We start from the raw sequence: 17,188 nt of genomic DNA, 5'->3' as shown, positions 1-17,188 counted from the left end.
AAGCTCAATATATTTTTTTATCAACGTGTATACAAGATCTGTGTGAAAGTGCAAACTTCAGCTTGTAAGCAGGGCAAACATTGAATATGAATTTTATATTATAAATCAATATTGCAAAAGCCTTTTAGATGTCATCAAAAGTTCAGTATTAATACTACATCAGTGCCTTTCAGTAATGACTTTACATGTTGGTTCCACATATTAAGAGTCGTAGTTTGATAGTGTCTTCTACATTCATAACACACAAATTGTTGTTTCAATTTCAGGCTCGTTAGTCAGCTGTGAGACACTTCTACTCTTTTGTACTTGCATGCAATCACATTTTCCCACTCTCCTCACTTCTCCAGCACTTGAGGAAATAATCACCTAGTAATCCTGTCTGTTCTTTTTTAAGCTGTATTAACAAAAGGAAGCAAAAACTCTATAATTGGAACATTTTTAACTAACTTCACATTTGAGGTGCGAATTTTCACAAGACTCCCACTATCCCATTCTCGTATTCAGAAAGAAAAAACTATGTCACCGCCACAAATAGGACGTCTGAACTGCGTACGATTTGGACTCGTTCTCATGCAGATTCTCGCAAAACAGAAGCTTTTAACTTCAGGGTGAAGGTGGTTATAGTATTACACTGTAATAATGGGCTGGGTGGGAATCTGGACACTGATGAATCTGTTCTCTGCCCTGACACCTCTCGTGTGCGTTCTTTCTCCGAGGAAATGATTAGATAAAGATTCCGAGCACAACAACCCCGCTTCCTGTAATAAGCAACACCGCCAATACTAATCATACTGTGATAATATCTCTCAAGGCCACAAAGCGTCAGTCGCCTCAGGTATTACTTTAACTATAGCTGATGAGGGAACAGGCACAATAAGCGATGTCAGACATCTTTACCTCTAATTTCCTCTCTGCTAAATCCCATTATACAGATCTTTATGGTATAGGCTGTGAGGGAAAAAAAGGACACAAGTATCTGCTGGTTTAATGTGTGAGCAGAAGACATTGAAAGAGTTTATCATGAAAATCTAATCACGGCTGAGAGCGAAAGATGTTTCTTCGCTGCTGTATCGTAAATGGGATTTACACAAGCCCCAAATGCAATAGAGACAATTTGTTTAATCATGTTTAAATGAGGCTCTCTTTATCTAAGAGGAACATCTAAGCACTCTGGAGGCCTACTGTATATAGGCCTCCAGAGAAGCGCCTATACAGTAGATAAAGCAAAAAAAAAAGAAAGAAAAGCACCGCTTAGCACCGCTAAATACCACGCCTAAATGAACAAACCTGTTATTTTTCAAGACTAGATAAAATGAGAAGTGAAAGAATAAACGCGTTTATGACATTTCAGCTCCTGATTTAATGAAATATTGTTTCATTAGAGAATTAATGCTGACCGATTCTGACATTTAGATGGCATTTCTACATGAATACGCATGGCAGGCACGCACGTTATGTGTGCAAGGTAACCTGGCTTTGCAATCTTGAGCCAATCCAATTGTTCCTTTCTGACAGACAAGTTAAACAAATCCCATAAGGGTAACCGAATAAATCTCAGAGCAATTCAGACCGGGTCACAGCCTTCTGTCTATACCCACCACACACTCCATGCACCAAGATGCACAATACAGAATGTAGGCTGGCAACACAATGCAGTGTTGAACAAAAACAAGAAAACCGTTCTTAAAAGCTATAACAAGGCTTGTATTTCTGTTCTGAGTACAATCAACACCGAGAATATCCTTTTGAGAGCTGTTATTCGTACTGTATGGCGGTGTTTATTCTGTAGGTGTTAGCTGCCTGGTGTGGTGGAGCCCTGCTGGCAGCGGAGGACTGTGAATCTGGGCCAACTAGCACCAGGCTGGCGCTGCCTGATAACAGCCTAACACAGAGGGAAGCAATCAGAGGGCAACAGAGCAGCGTTCAACACCAACCTGGCTGCTAAAGGCATGCACAGCTTGAACATGTGATACATTTAATATATATGGCTCCAAGTGATGATACCACTGAGCCCCTAGCTTAACAGAGAAGCACATACAGTAGTAGTAGTTGGCAGGAGCAGTGGAAGCATTACAGTGTTGTGGTTTGCTAGCATGCTGGCTAGTTAGCTAGCTAAAAGAATGTTCCACATAAAAGCAGACTTTTGGAGCACAGTGACCACAGTCTGTATATAAGGAGTTGACGTAGTTACTGTGACGTCACCCATTGGTTTGTAGACTGCCGTTTTGAAGCCTCAAGTTTGGCATTTTGGCCATAACCATCTTGGTTTTTGCAGCCAGAAGTGACACGATTGGTTGGATGGGGTGGAGTTAAGTACAACCGAACGCTGAACAATACATTTTTAGGCAACCAGAAAGGTTATAATTAACTAATAATAATTAACTAAGACCGGACAACGCCGTGGTAGCGACCTGTCAATCACAAGGTAGCCACGCCCTAAAGCATCCCCTGCTTTATGGTCTATTTGACTCTAAATGGGACCATCATTTACTAAATGAACATCATGCTGTATTGAAGAAGACCATAAACTTGTTTTTACAATGTTTACTGAGGTAATAAATCAAGTGAGAAGTAGGCTCATTTTCTCATAGACTTCTATACAATCAGACTTCTTTCTGCAACCAGAGGAGTCGCCCCCTGCTGGCTGTTAGAAAGAATGCACATTTAAGGCACTTCAGCATTGACTTCACTTTTCAGAACCGGAGATTGCTGCCTGGTAGAGACCAAGGTTAAACACAGAACAGTGTCACACATGTGTTAAACTAGCTTTAACACATTTACTCGACAGTGTAAAGTCCCTAAAAGAGAGCTAAAAGAAGGGTGAGAACTGGACTGGAGGCCAAAACACCAACACGTTAGCCAAAGCAACTCCATTGTGAGTCTGTTAGCTTGTTTCTTCTGCCCCAAATAGCTAAAAATGTGACATGTATCTGTACTTATTATGTGTACAGTATATGGTCTTGTTACTCCATATAATGTAAGCTTGTTCAAAGGTGCAGTGTGTAGGATTTGGCGGCATCAAGCATTGAGGTTGCAGATTGCAACCAACTGAAACTTCTCCTGTGTGCCAAGCGTGTAGGAAAACTACGGTGGCTGGCGATTTTCAGGTGATTTTACACTAAAGAAAACATACTCATATTAATATTATATTCCATTTCTGCCAATAGATCCCCATAAATGCTGCACACTGTTCCTTTAAACAACTGTGTGTTAGAGTTTTGATCTTATGTTTCTGAAATAAATAAAGTTCAGTATTTAATCTTTGAGATGCAGAAGAATTACGTTTTAAAAAGGTCCTCAAAATTGGACTACATTTATTTTGTAAATGTAGGTTATTTCTTACCGTCTTACATTTTATTTTACAATACATCACCTCAAACTTCTTGAGACATTTAATTTGTTCTAAAATGAACCAATATCAAAGAGTGACCTGCTGTAATCTCAATAACTGGGGACATAATTGCCAAGACTGCATATGCATTCGCACTACTTTATCTTCAAGATTACCTGCTCGGTTCTTAAAATAAAAAGATTAAGAACTTTTTCTTAACCTTTTTCTCCCCAAGTCTCTGCTGTCAGGGCAAAGGGAGTAGAGGAGGAGAGATGAAATTTCCTCTGTAGTGAAATTCAAAACATTTTTTTCCCCATCTTGCACCTTAATTTGGTGGCCAGGGATGCTGCAAAAAGAACAGAACACCTTTCTTACGAACACTTTTGGCTATAACAAAAAAGATGGCAGCATTGTGATTATGACATGCTTTTCAATTATTTGTGCAGTCCTCGTCTCCTGGCTCATGATTTAGTGATCACACTCCTTCGTGCCAGTGCTGTGCCGTCACCAACCCTTAATCCTGTGTGTGCACACTTTGAAGATGGAAGCAAAATCTGCCTCCAAAATATGAGCAGCATCAAACAACATCTTGTAGACGGATCCACACCATTCCACACTGACCGCTAAAAGAGAGACGTTTATCACAGTACTGTAGCTCAGCCATACGCTGCCATACACCCTCTCTCTCTTGCTGTGCCACTTGTGTACCCTGGGGGTATTCTCCTCCTCCTCTTTAATCCCTGTGCCGCGTGGCAGCCGCAATAGCACAGTGTGGGAACAGACTGGAGCTGCATACAATAGACTCCCTGTGGTGGCCAAACGTCTTGTGCTCAGCTCAGTTTGAAGTCCCACAGAGTGGTGGTACATGTGTAGGAAGACACGGGTCAGAGTTGGACATTTCAATCGCTTGTTTACCAACTGTTCCCTGCCAGTTCCAGTTAGGCCTGGGAAAAGTTTATGGGGGTAGTTGAAATAATGGCTTGCTGTCACTCAAAAGCAACCCGTGGGAGCAGCAGGAACATTACAGTTATAACAGCCCGTGAAATTGAACTTCAGATTTCAACGAGCTTCATTTCTGAAATTTGGACAGGGAAGCTTTTTTCACAATGACTAATGGGCTTTCACTGCCAAGCCAAAGCACAGCAACTTTTCTGCACTGCCACCTAGAGTAGTCTCTTCTATAAAAAGGACTGAGGCTGAAAGTTAGGACTCTCTACCTTAGGGAGGGGACAGCTGCAACTACAGGATACGGTGATTTATTCTAAGCTGGCAGACCCCAATGGGACCAGAAAGAGCAATGAGCCATAAACCAAACAATAGAAAGAAATGGAAATCTCTTGTATTGCCATGCACCTCTGTTACATCGTTAGGCAAACATCTCTGTGGTACGAGACCACTCAATCTTTGTGACATAATCTAAGACAGGACGATTCAATTCATTTTTTAGTAGGGGCAGATTTGACATTTACATTTCCTATGTCTGATCTGCAAAGCTAGGAAGGGAAATGTGAAACCAATACCACTTTTTAATCTTAGCAGGTTGTTGTCTTAATAAACCCAATATTTCATTTAACATCTTTTTTAAATCAGTTTGACTCTCCTAAATTCCCTCTGCTTAAACAGCCTGGGTTAAAACTTTTTAAACAAAATACATATTTTTGTGCTGAACAACACATAACTAATGAATGGGCTAATTAGCCTACTAATAAAATTATGATCTTTTAAAAATCAAACAACGTAAATAACCATATATTTAAAATGTTAGCACATTATTTAAATAAAAACACAATGATATTGCTTTTAACAGTCCGTAACAGCGTCAACAGCATGAGTGGTGATGTTGATGAACGGGAATAAACTCGCAAATTGGAAGAATTTATAATTATTTTTACTTTTTTTATATTTATAAATGATCAAATGGGCGGATTTGGCCTTCGGGCCACCAATCGAATAGGCCTGATCTAAGATAACTTTTGATTCATTTTTTTGAGTGGGCCACAACCGGTGCAGAGACAGTCAATTTTACTTTTTGTGGGAAAGGTTACAAAAAGTGGCATCTTTTTTTCAATTTGTGGATGCTATTCCAATAAACCAGTTGTTATTTGCTTTTATTACACAGCTTTATTGAATACTCCATTCTGATTGGTCAATCACATTGTTCTATGGTCTGTTATTTCTTTATAGCAGACCGTTGCTATGTATAACAGACCGTTGCTATGTATAACAGACCGTTGCTATGGACACAGTTCTGAACTCGGACTCTGGCGGACCGTTTTTGTCTCAAATTATTGATTTCTTAAGTAAGTAGCCGTGTAATAAGTGGGATAATGTACAGCTAGAGGGTCATTGTTGTGAAATAAACCCCTTCAGGTCGATGAAAGACATCTCTGCTTCGCGTCGGGGTGCGGCATCGCCCCGTCTGGGTTTATTTCACAACGCTGACCGGCTCGCTGTACTTTATCCCTTACATAGACCTTTTCAAACTCGACAACATAAACATCCTAAATGGGCTCCTTTGGATTTCCTGTTGCAATGTTTGTTAATGCAGTAGCTGACAGGAAGTAAACATGGACCAAAGCTGTTTACAGCTGAAAAATATCAAAAACTAGCTTTAAGTAATTGAGGATGTGGTGTCGACAGACAGCTCTACTGCCTCAAACAGGAAAGCTATACCCTTGAGTCTGAAACCACAGACCCCCTAAAGTTTGCATAAAGGATTTGCAATCACGGAGCAGCAGATTGATGGTTTGCCTGCTGACACAAATTCATTTATATGTTGCTGCAGATTTTGACAAATCCGATCAGAGTGTCCTCTCTCAGGTCTTCAAAATAATTAACTCTGGCACGCATAAGACAAAGTAGAAACCTTCCCCGCTGTCACCTCAGAACTTTTTTCTACAAATATTTCCTTCCAAATCCTTTTACCTCCACCTGAGTGATCACCAGCATTTCTGATCCCGACACACCCAAATGATCTGATCTTTTAATCTCCTTAAAGGATTCCAGCAGGCAGTCTTCCATATAAACCACACTGAGCTGCTATTACACCAAGATTTATCCCGTCTGAAAAATAAAACTACACGGCTTAGAACCTAGAACATACTGTACAGCCCAGATGTGGCACACCATAGGTGTTCTTTTTAAAGGGGACCTATTATGCTTTTCCCCTTTCCTTTAGTGTGTTATATAGTTTGTTGTGCATGTAAAAGGTCTGCAAAGTTACTCTCCCCCACAGACACACCGCTCCTGAACTGCCTGAAATGCCTCGATTGAAGTCCTGCATTTTCTTCTGTAACGTGGTGATGTCACCAAGTAACACATTTTGCCTAGCGGCTAGTTTGGCACACCCTCAAACAAAGCTAGTTAGAGCAGAGCTGGAGCGGAGTCCAAAGAGTTTTGTTCAGTTAACCAATCATAACATTGGACCAGCTGACCAATCAGAGCAGACTGGGCTTTTCGCTTTTCGGAAGAGTTAGGGGTGGGGGGGAGCTCAAACGGAGCGTTTCAGACAGAGGGTGAAAAGAAGTGCTGCAGCACAGCCAGTATGAGAAAAGTAAAGCGTTTTTTGTAACTTTAAAGCATGTTAACATGTTCTAGTAGAAACACAAAAGAGAAGTATGCACCTGAAAATGAACATAATAGGTCCTCTTTAACCTGTCATCATGTTCAGTAACTGAACCAGCAGTAACATGATGTTATCTTAGCTGCTAAATTACACCCTATGTCTCTAAATAAAATGTTCACAGCCAGTCATATCTATTATAATACAGCCTTATTTGGGCATCAGAGGTAGTTATATTAAAAGTCAGCTTAACTGTGTGTCAATGCCCAGCTGTTTGATGGAAGTGCCTGGTGTGATAATGATGCTGTGCTTCTATGAGAACAAATATGTGCTATGATGACGGCTTAGAGAACATAAAAGGGAACAATCTGAACAATACGAGAGACGTACAGGTTGAGAATGCGCCCTGCTGATTAAACAACACTATGGTGAGTCACTGCAGGAAGTGACAATGTGCTCTGTGACCAGTTTGGTGCTATATGCTATACTGTTGGCTCTCTATAATTTGCTTTTCCACGGCTGCATCTCTGATCGTATATCCACTGACCACAGTTGCTACAGGCCTCTAAGTGCTGCTGCGTGTCTAAACCGATCCACAGCTCCGTTTCACATCTTCATCCCTCTGCCTCATGCTTCTATCAATAATAGACTACAACATGCTTCCCCTTGATATTTCCACTAAACGATCAATGATCAAAGAACGCGCCGTTCTGTCAATTCTAATGATGCAGTTGGCAGAGTTCCCTGATCGATGGCCGATCATAGAGGCGCTGCAAAGCCAGCTTCAACGCGTTGGCAGAACGGAGCCAGCAGCACAACATCTGGGCACTGAAGGAAATATCCTCCTCCACCTCCTCCTCCTCCTCCTCCTCCTCTTCTGATGCCAGAAACAGGCAAACAGGATGAACCACAGAAAGCCACAATTTTGGTGAAAACTAAAGCTTTTCTTAAAATTATCCAACAAAAGGGTACAAAACAGCATCTCAATACCAAATATCTAGTGTGCAAACCAGCACAAAACTTAGAAATCTAGTGTGCATTAGTCAGTCCCAAGAGGAGAATTTGTAATATATTATAGGCTGCTGAGCTCCTCTGTTGATTCTTCACATCATACAAATATTGTGTCATACTGCCATCTAGTGTCCACACCAGGAACAACAGCCCTTTCTTCACTAATAATGTGTCCTTATTCCATAGTGCAAACTTACTGTATACAATGTGACATGCGTCATCAGAGATCAATCAAACTGCTACTTTAGAAGTGCCAATTCAACTTTGACAAAAAAGCTAAAAGTTGTATTATTTGTGCAGCTGTGAGTAGCGCCTACATTTCCTTTCTGCATTGCATCATGGGACTGTAGCATTAGCAGTATTAGTGCATTATGTATTCTTTCGATTAGCGTTTCTGCTTTTGGTCATGCAGGTCACAAGGTGATGTCAGGTGACGTCTAGCATTTGTAAAGCAGGAAGCTTGGTATGTGGTCTTATAGAGGTTTCCTTTCAGTTCAACTGACAAAGCCTCTTAAATGAGTGGCTTTCTACAGGATCAAACTCATGAGCTGCACCTCAACCCACAACTCAATACATTTTTTTTCACAGCACACACTTTGACAATACACAGTAGGGAAACCACAGGTGTAACATAATAATATAAAAACTCCCTTAGCATTCAGCTGCTTCATTTTTTTTGTATTGTATTACCTGGGCAGCCTGTGTGACTGGGCAACTAAATGTGAAGTTGCTGTTAAAGATTAAGCCTTTTACTCAATATTTTCCTTACTGTCAACAAATCCATTAAAAAGACCAAAACCAACAATGCATTAGTCCACCTCAAGGTACTTTTCTACTTCCCTTCCATCTGCTGTGCCACTTAAAGCCCATTTCTTTCCACTGAAGATTTAAACGTTTAAAAACGGGTCATAAAATCGAGGATTCTTCTGAAATCAGTAATCCGTTTTCTTTAATGTCTGGACACTGTAGTTTTCTGCAAATGTTACTCAAACAGGACAAAAAAAGTGCATTTGTTGGGGACTATTTTCAGGTGTGGATTAATACACATTTTGACCTCTACAGTGAGTATTCCAACAGCAGGACGGTGTGTGTGTGTGTGTGGGATTGAAATTAAACTACAGTGTGTGTGTTACTCTGGATATGTTTTTAATAGTTTTTGGATAACAATGGAGCTCTATGGCACAGAGGAATAAGATATGTCAGGCTTTGGATAAAAAGGCAATACTTGTTAGTGGATCAATGAATTGTTGGTTTTGTTCTTTTCATTGGATTTGTTGACAATAAGAGAAATGTAGAATATCACCGGCCTTATTCTTAAATTAGACACCAGTATGTTTTATGTTTAAATGTCACTATCCTCTCAGAAAGCTTGAAAATGCAAGATATCGAGTTAAAAATGATATAATCTGCGACTGTGTTAGCTTGGTAAACCCTACCCCCACAGATTTCTTTACATATAAATTATAAAAAAGAGGCATTGTGCTGAAACCAAGTGTAGTTCAAAAAACGATTTTGCTGGTTAGAAGACAACATCAATTTGCATGAATCAGCCATTAAAAAGATGCTTTACATTCACATTTCAGTGCATGATAATAATAATAAGCATGCATCAGTTTAAGGGTCATTAAACACACATTTGGTTTGAGAGTTAATATCAAATAATCATTTCAAACTGCAAAAACAAAAGCATAAAGTTAAAAAAGCTACAATATGTCAGTAGTTGTACTATCAACAGGTTAGTCCAAATCACTGATAACTAATAACTTGTCTATGTGAGTGCAGATTGAGCTTTTGATTTCTTCCTAATCTGTCATTTCCTATAAATGACAGAATTAAGCACAAACAATACATGCAAAAATCACATCCACACAGATTCTATTCCAATGAAAGCTGATCCTTCATTTGCACTGAGGGTGTGAAGTGTAACATGCATTGAAAGCATCACAGCAGCATGGCTACAACGTACTGACATTAAATGTGCTCCATGAATCAAACAATGGATGCAACAGCGGGACTACATGCGGGTGAAATGGGCTCATGCTTCATCCAGACATGTGGTAAATGGTGTTAGTCATCAGAGCCACACGGGGGGTCATCATGCACGAGAGACACAGAGATGGAGAGGCAGGTGAACTACAACTGATGTTTCATGGCAGACACAGTAAGTTCTGTACATACCCAGAAAGAGCCTCTTAGGGATTCTGATCTCCTCGTCCTTACTGTCTGTAGCTACAGACGAAAAAAATAAAGAAACAACAAAAAAAAAAAACAGGGAAAGGAAGGGAGAGACTTTCAGCAATGCCAAAGTTGACCTGAGATGTGTCAGGTTACTGAAACTTGGGCATGACTTCGTAATACTGTGTGACAGTTGGTCAGACATTTCAAGTCATCATGAGTTACACTGTAAAACTATACTGCTTGTGTGACTAGTTATATCTCTGATTACAGTGATAGAACTAATCTGTCATTTGGTTGCAAAAGACCACAGAGGGGCAGCAGTGTTCCCAATGGAAATGTTTGTTCAAGTATCCTTGGCATCATTGCACCTTAAAAGGGATGGTTTGGGTGTTTTGAAGTGGGGTTGTATGAGGTACTGATCCATAGTCGGTGTATTACCTACAGTAGATGGCGGTCGGCACGCCCCCAGTTTGGGAGAAACAGACAGGAGTTACCGTACGGGAGCAAAGTAATGTACTGCTGTGGACGGGACGGCAGCAAAACATATTTTAGCAACCTAAAAGAAAGGTCCACCTGAAAAAATCTGTTACTCTGTAGTGTACGCTATATTTTCCTATAGGGAACTGAACTGAAAGTGAAACTTATCTATACTGTTTTTGTTAACGAAGTCTGGTGGCTTTGAAGAGAGCATAGATAAGTTTCACTTTCAGTTCAGTTCCCTGTCGGAAAGGGCTGTCTGACGGCAAGATAAAGAGGTGAAAATATTCTAAATATAGCGTACACTTAAACTGATATTGATTTTTTTTAGATGAGGCTTATGTTTTGCTGCTGCCCCCATTCACAGCAGTACATCGCTTTGCTCCCCGTATGGTAACTCCTGTCTGTTTCTCCAAACTGGGGGCGTGCCGTACGCCATATACTGTAGGTAATACACTGACTATAAATAAGTACCTCATACAACCCCACTTCAAAACATCCAATACTATCCCTTTAAAAAGGCCCTGAAAACATATTCTTACTACGAGCGATTTGGTCCGACATTAAGACACTGTTTTTTTTGCCAAAGTTAAAACAGTTTGCTTTTGTTGGTCAGGTCACTGTCAGTTAATCAAACCACAGACACACACACACACAGACACACACACAGACACACACACACACAGTCCTGATTAGCTTCAGTTTTTGATTCGGAAATTGTTAATTATACAGGATTTTTTTTTCCCCTTTAAACTTTAACTTTGATTGTTGCTTATTGCTTATGTTGCTTATTAAGTCATACCTATTTAATGTTATCAAGAAAAATGTAAGATTTGAAACCAAGATTTCTTATTCACGTACACTGGAAACCTCACATTGACTTCAAGAAGTTACAGAAATAATCCTGCACATAACCGGTTTACCATGACTACAACTTGAGTACTTTGATAATAAGGTTTATAATGGACACTTAATTAATATGATCTGTAATGAGTACTTTGGTAATATGGACTATAATGAGTACTTTGTAACAAGTGCCTGGATAAGTAGGAAAGATAGCACAAATGTACATATAGTAGTATAATAGAACACCGTACCAAAGATGGAGGTTTGAATATTATTATTTTGTCCTATTTTCATGATCTGTACTGTACCAGAAGTTGACATAAAGAGTAAGAAGTAAAAAAAACTACAACTTGCTGTTACTCTAGCTGTAAATAATTTCCAGACAGGCATACGAGTGGTAACAATCTTCTGATTTAACTCTTGGCAATAAAGCGATGACGTGTATTTCTCAAAAAGACAAACTGCTCCTTTAAGTGGAGCTTTCACAGCTCAACTTTTCTGGAAGTTTTAAAATGTCTGACAGCGACTGCGTCATTTTTCCACTAACAAAAATGTATGCCATCATGACTACAAAATGCATACATACAACACATGTATAAAGAAATCACCTCAGCTGCATAGTAGCACATTCAATATTCTGTGTTAGAAGCTGTCTAGAAAATTTATATTTTAATGGTCGACATTTTTCCTGACTCACACTGGTTGTCAAGATGTCAGACTGGCTTACAGCTATATGGAGACTACAGTATTGTACAGCTTTCTGTACTGGATTCCAGGGTTTCATTCATTTAATCTCTAGAACCTGTACGCACATTTGCACTCATTACCCCTCCCCGTTCTTCAGACTGCCACAGGGACGGGAAGCATAACTGAAACATCCAATCCTGGAATGGGAGTACAGAGCACTGCTGCATACCACACGTGATACCAGTTTAAAACACATGACTCTTAGAAAACCACAGAGGAATGCATTTGTGTGCAAAAGGATGTACATAAAAAACAGGATCCAATGTGGCTGACACATGGAGGGTATTCATTAACTTTATAAGGCTGTTAAGAAAGACACGCTATAGGCAGAGATGCTTAGTAATGAGTTACACTTACTCCGTTAGTAGCTTTTTTGAGTAAATTGTTCTTGTCAGAGTAGTTTGAAAGCAGCATACTTTTTACTCAAGTAGATCTTTAGAGAAAAATAATTACTTTTACTCCGTTACATTTGGATGCATTAATCACGCTACTTTTATTAATCTGTTATCGTATCACAGACACGCCTCCACATGACTCCGTTCAAATTCAGCATGGCTGAAGCTACAAATAAAAGACTTGGGAGAAAAGACAGTAGTGTGCCAGTGTTTTTTATTTTTATTATATATACTTTTTATTTAAGTTACTCGCTACTAAAGTATTTTTACTTATTTACTTTTGTACTCTTACTTAAGTAGTTAGTTTGATGACTACTTTTACTTCTACTTGAGCACTTTTTTTTGCAAAGTAACAGTACTTTTACTTGAGTACAGTTTTTGGTTACTCTACCCACCTCTGGCTGTAGGTTTTGATTTCTGTTTGACATCGTAGTTTCAGTCCAGTGAAATGGGGATATTTTGGATTATTTCACTTTGTCAGATAGAGTTTGATCAATTACTAAGTTGTAACTAAGTATTAGTATTACCAGAAAAATAAAAAGTGCCATACCTTTTCAAAACTAAACTACCGATTATAATATTGGACCAATAAATTAGGCATCTATCAACTACTTTAGACAGGTACCTGTCTACTAATTGAAAATTGGAAATAGTAATAACAATAATAAAGAGAATTTGCATGAAAACAATGTGGTGCTTTCAAGCATTTTTAAAACAGCTATAAATACCAGTTCATTTACAAGTAGGTGCAGTATGAAGCCACTGTTTTTCAGTTAGAGGGCTGATTTTTGACAATTAGTTTTGAATCATCTTTTAACAAACACATCCTGTATAGTTAAGGGGCAAAGTCCACTTGTAGTTTGCAACATGTGTTGGAGCTGGTTTAACTGGATTGTTATTCAAACACTTTAAGGAGTGGCCCAGTGGTCTCTCACACTGGGAGGTAAGGAGACCTGTTAACAACATGCTCACACATTCTCATGCACAATCATTCACACATTCTCACATTTCTCACACATGCACCTGCCTACACACATTCACTCTCGCTTGCTCTCGGATATTTTTATACTCTCACACACAATCACATCTCTATCACACGTTCTCTCACCCTCGCTCACACACACTCCCACACACACACTCGCTCTTTCATGCACATAACATTGGAAGCGGCATTTAAAAGCACACACACACACACACACACACACACTTCCTCACACAGTAGCCTGAGATAACCAGAGAGCTTTATCTGCACTGTGAAGAGGCCCTGCAGAGGGTAACTGACCTATGAAGGCGCGTCTCTTGGTGTTGAGTTCAGTGGCCATGCGGACGTTGGTGCACAGGTTCAGCATGATGAGCATGGTGGCGATCATGATGATGCTCTGCCACAGCAGCAGTGTCTCGAAGTAGCGGCCAAATCTGATGGAGAGAAACAGAAGAATGTGTGAAGTTACTATGCAACGTAACAGGCATGAGGCTTTGCCACCAGGAATACTACACATTCTTGATTTTATAGCTCTCTTTATGGCTGCAACTAACGATAATTTTCATTGTCGGTGATTATTTTCTTAGTTGTTTGGTCTATAAAATGTCAGAAAATGGTGAAATATGTCGATCAGTGCTTCCTAAAAGCCCAAGACGACATCCTCAAATGTCTAGTTTTGTCCACAACTCAAAGATATTCAGTTTACTGTCATAGAGGAGTAAAGAAACCAGAAAATATTCACATTTAAGAAGCTGGAATCAGAGAATTTTTTAAATCTTTGCAGCTCTATCTCTCTTAGAGAATCTGTGCTGCGGTAAAGGCAGCCTCAATAAAATTATGGTACTTAGCTGCTGCAACAGCTTGTGAAATGTGTTTTAACCTCCAGAAATATATCATAAGAAGAAAGCAATTAGTTTACCCCTGCAAAAATGATCCCAGAAGGGTCCCACTGTACTTTTTCTTTGGTGTTTTGGTTTTTCAGAGGTTTTTCTTGTTAGTTAGAGACCTGTGTGCTTTTGCCTACCAGTTTAACTTATTAAATAAAAATGCAACTATCAATGTAAGACCTTTATGAGTAATTAGAAACCATAATTCAGCATGCATCCAATCCACCTGCAGCTGTTATTCAGTTAACTTGGTGTAAGGGGTAACATGTGTGAGTGGTTCATCTGTTGATCATGATGTGTATCCACCACTTCAGTAGGTGTCAGCAATGCAATGAAAGCTCCTAAAACGATGTACTCTAAGCCGAATTTAAGAGAATACCCCATTGCTTCTTTAAGCATCCTAACTCTTGTTCCATAAAGTATATACTTTGGCTTATAATGAAAAAAGTGTTAAATTTGTAGATTTTTGAATGGAGCTCTGTCACCACACCACACACCAGACAGTGAATGATCTGTTTACCTGAAGAGTATCCTCAGGATGTTAGCCACCAGGAGGACCAGACACACATATGTGGAGAAGCCCTCTGCATTCTGGGTCCTGCGGATGTCTCTGTACTGGGGGATGTAAGGGACCAGCCCACCAAACACCATGGCACCAGCTGCGATCCACGACACCAGGGTGTGAAACACGAACACGATCTGCTCAAACATCTCATCCTCCATGATCAGCTGATCACCAGTCAGTCCAACACCTGGGCGAGAAGCTGTGTCAGCTGGCTGTCACTGCTGTCAGTGGAGACAAGTATAAGGTGTTGATCCTCCTCTGGTTCCTTGTAGTGACTTTATAAGAAGAGTAACATCCGTGTTATCCATGCATCGTCCTTTAAACACGGATCACACAGACAAAGAGGCAGCAGCTACTGCCACGCCATCACAAGCCGAGCAGTGGATCAGACACCGTTACAGTGATATAACAATAGTCCAAACAGTGTGAACATCAATCTGTTAGCTACTGTACAGAGAGATCAACGCTCACTGAAGGCAGCGGTAGTGTTTGCAGAGGAGGAAACAGCTGTTAATCTGCTCAATGAGCCCCACCAGTCTAAAAGAAAGTCAACACTTCTAGTTGAAGCTAGCTGGCGTTGTTTGATGCTGCAGCAAACTCAGACGAGGAAACTCCCACAAGCTTCCTGAAAAATGTATAAAAAAAGCCCTTGAAATTTGCAGGACACTTGAAACAAAACGTACGTATGACACTTGTTTCCTCACTGAAAGGCCGATATTCACTGTGTTTCTAGCAGAAACGGTTTCTATTCTGTGGTCGAGCCCACACTTCCTGAAACGTAACACGTGACGTGTCTCTACTAGTGATGTGTCGGTCGCGAACGAGCCAGCTCAAAGAGCCGGCTCTTGTAAGTGAACGATAGGAGCCAGCTCCCGTCCGAGAGCCGTTTTTTCTTTTTTTTTTTTTATTAATTCAAATGGTAAATGGACTTGCATTTTATATAGCAGTTCTAGTCTTCCGACCACTCAAAGCGGTCGGAACACTACATGTCAGCATTCACCCAGTCATACACTAATGGCAGAGGCTGCTAAGGTGCCAACTTTGCCCATCAGGATTTAATCTAAATACTCATTCATACACCGATGGCTATGCCTTCGGAAGCAATTCGGGGTTAAATGTCTTGCTCAAGCAGCCGGGGGTCGAACCATTGACCTACCGATTGGTGGACGACCTGCTCTACCCTCTGAGCAACAGCCGACCTAATTCAAGGCAGAATGATAGTATGATCTTCTCCGCGCCACGGGCACTCCATGCACTGACTGTGACTGAATGTTGTGTTATTGACGTCCGTGGGACCAATCAGGTGATGACAGACAAGCAGGGAGGAGCGGGGGTGCGGGGCACGCTGGCGCGCTAGCGGTCTACAGGTACAGAGCAGGAGGAAGAGGAGGAGAGAAAGAGAGAGAGGAGTGCGGTGCGCCAATAGCAGACAAGATGAGAGATAGTCGGAAACGAAGCAGCATGTAAAATTATAGTATTCTGGAAATTATAAGGATTAGTATAATTATATTGAATAATTTAAGTGATATATGAGCACACATACTAATCATAGGTCAAAGCAGCGCTAAATTTGGCTGAATTATAAAAGGCAGAAGAGGTAAAACGAAGAGCCGTTTGAGAGCCGAAAGAGCCGGCTCTTCTTGGTGAGCTGAGCCAAATGATCTGGCTCACTAAAAAAAGCCGGAATTCCCATCACTAGTTACGACAAAGATGTTCGACTCATTGAAGATAGTTCACACACACTACCTAATACTATCGAGTTAGTGGTCAACAGCTCTAGACAAAGATTTCTAAACGTGCAGCTTGACTGTGTCAGCAGTTTGGAACAGTATAGATATACACGGCTATTTATTATTAAGCTTTGGCTTTGAAAAATAATGATATCACCAGCGATACACATTATTGAATACATTATTAGTTAGGACAATGCTAAGGGCCTATGACTGACAGGAGCCATAAAAAATATTAGAACTAGGGCTGTCAATTAATTAAAATATTTAATCTCGATTAATCGCATGATTGTCCATGATTAATCACGATTAATCACGCATTTGTTATCTGTTAAAACTGTACCTTAAAGGGAGATTTGTCAAGTATTTAATACTCTTATCAACATGGTGGTGGACAAATATGCTTCTTTATGCAAATGTATGTATAGGCCTATATTTATTATTGGAACATTAATTAACAGCACAAAACAATGACAA

General features: G+C 40.1%; 1 protein-coding gene across 3 annotated transcripts in view; it reads right to left on the bottom strand.

Annotated features, from left to right (window-relative positions):
* Window positions 1–15,915, bottom strand: part of LOC119503448 (solute carrier family 66 member 2) — a 37,240-nt gene extending 21,325 nt beyond the window's left edge. Inside the window, exons 1-4 of one of the 3 annotated variants that reach the window (XM_037795252.1) lie at window positions 15,665–15,915; window positions 14,937–15,256; window positions 13,830–13,963; window positions 10,083–10,133 (exon numbers count right to left, since the gene is read on the bottom strand). In XM_037795252.1, coding sequence (XP_037651180.1) covers window positions 10,083–10,133; window positions 13,830–13,963; window positions 14,937–15,139 — 388 coding nt within the window. In that variant the 5' untranslated portion in view covers window positions 15,140–15,256; window positions 15,665–15,915. Of the gene's footprint in view, window positions 1–10,082; window positions 10,134–13,829; window positions 13,964–14,936 lie in introns of all 3 variants that reach the window. The other 2 variants (XM_037795253.1, XM_037795254.1) reach the window with 2 other exon arrangements.
* Between the last annotated feature and the right edge of the window lie 1,273 nt (window positions 15,916–17,188).

The sequence above is a fragment of the Sebastes umbrosus genome, chromosome 15 (assembly GCF_015220745.1).
Source record: "Sebastes umbrosus isolate fSebUmb1 chromosome 15, fSebUmb1.pri, whole genome shotgun sequence".
NCBI lineage: Eukaryota > Metazoa > Chordata > Actinopteri > Perciformes > Sebastidae > Sebastes > Sebastes umbrosus.
This window is presented reverse-complemented; position numbering and strand designations above follow the sequence as displayed.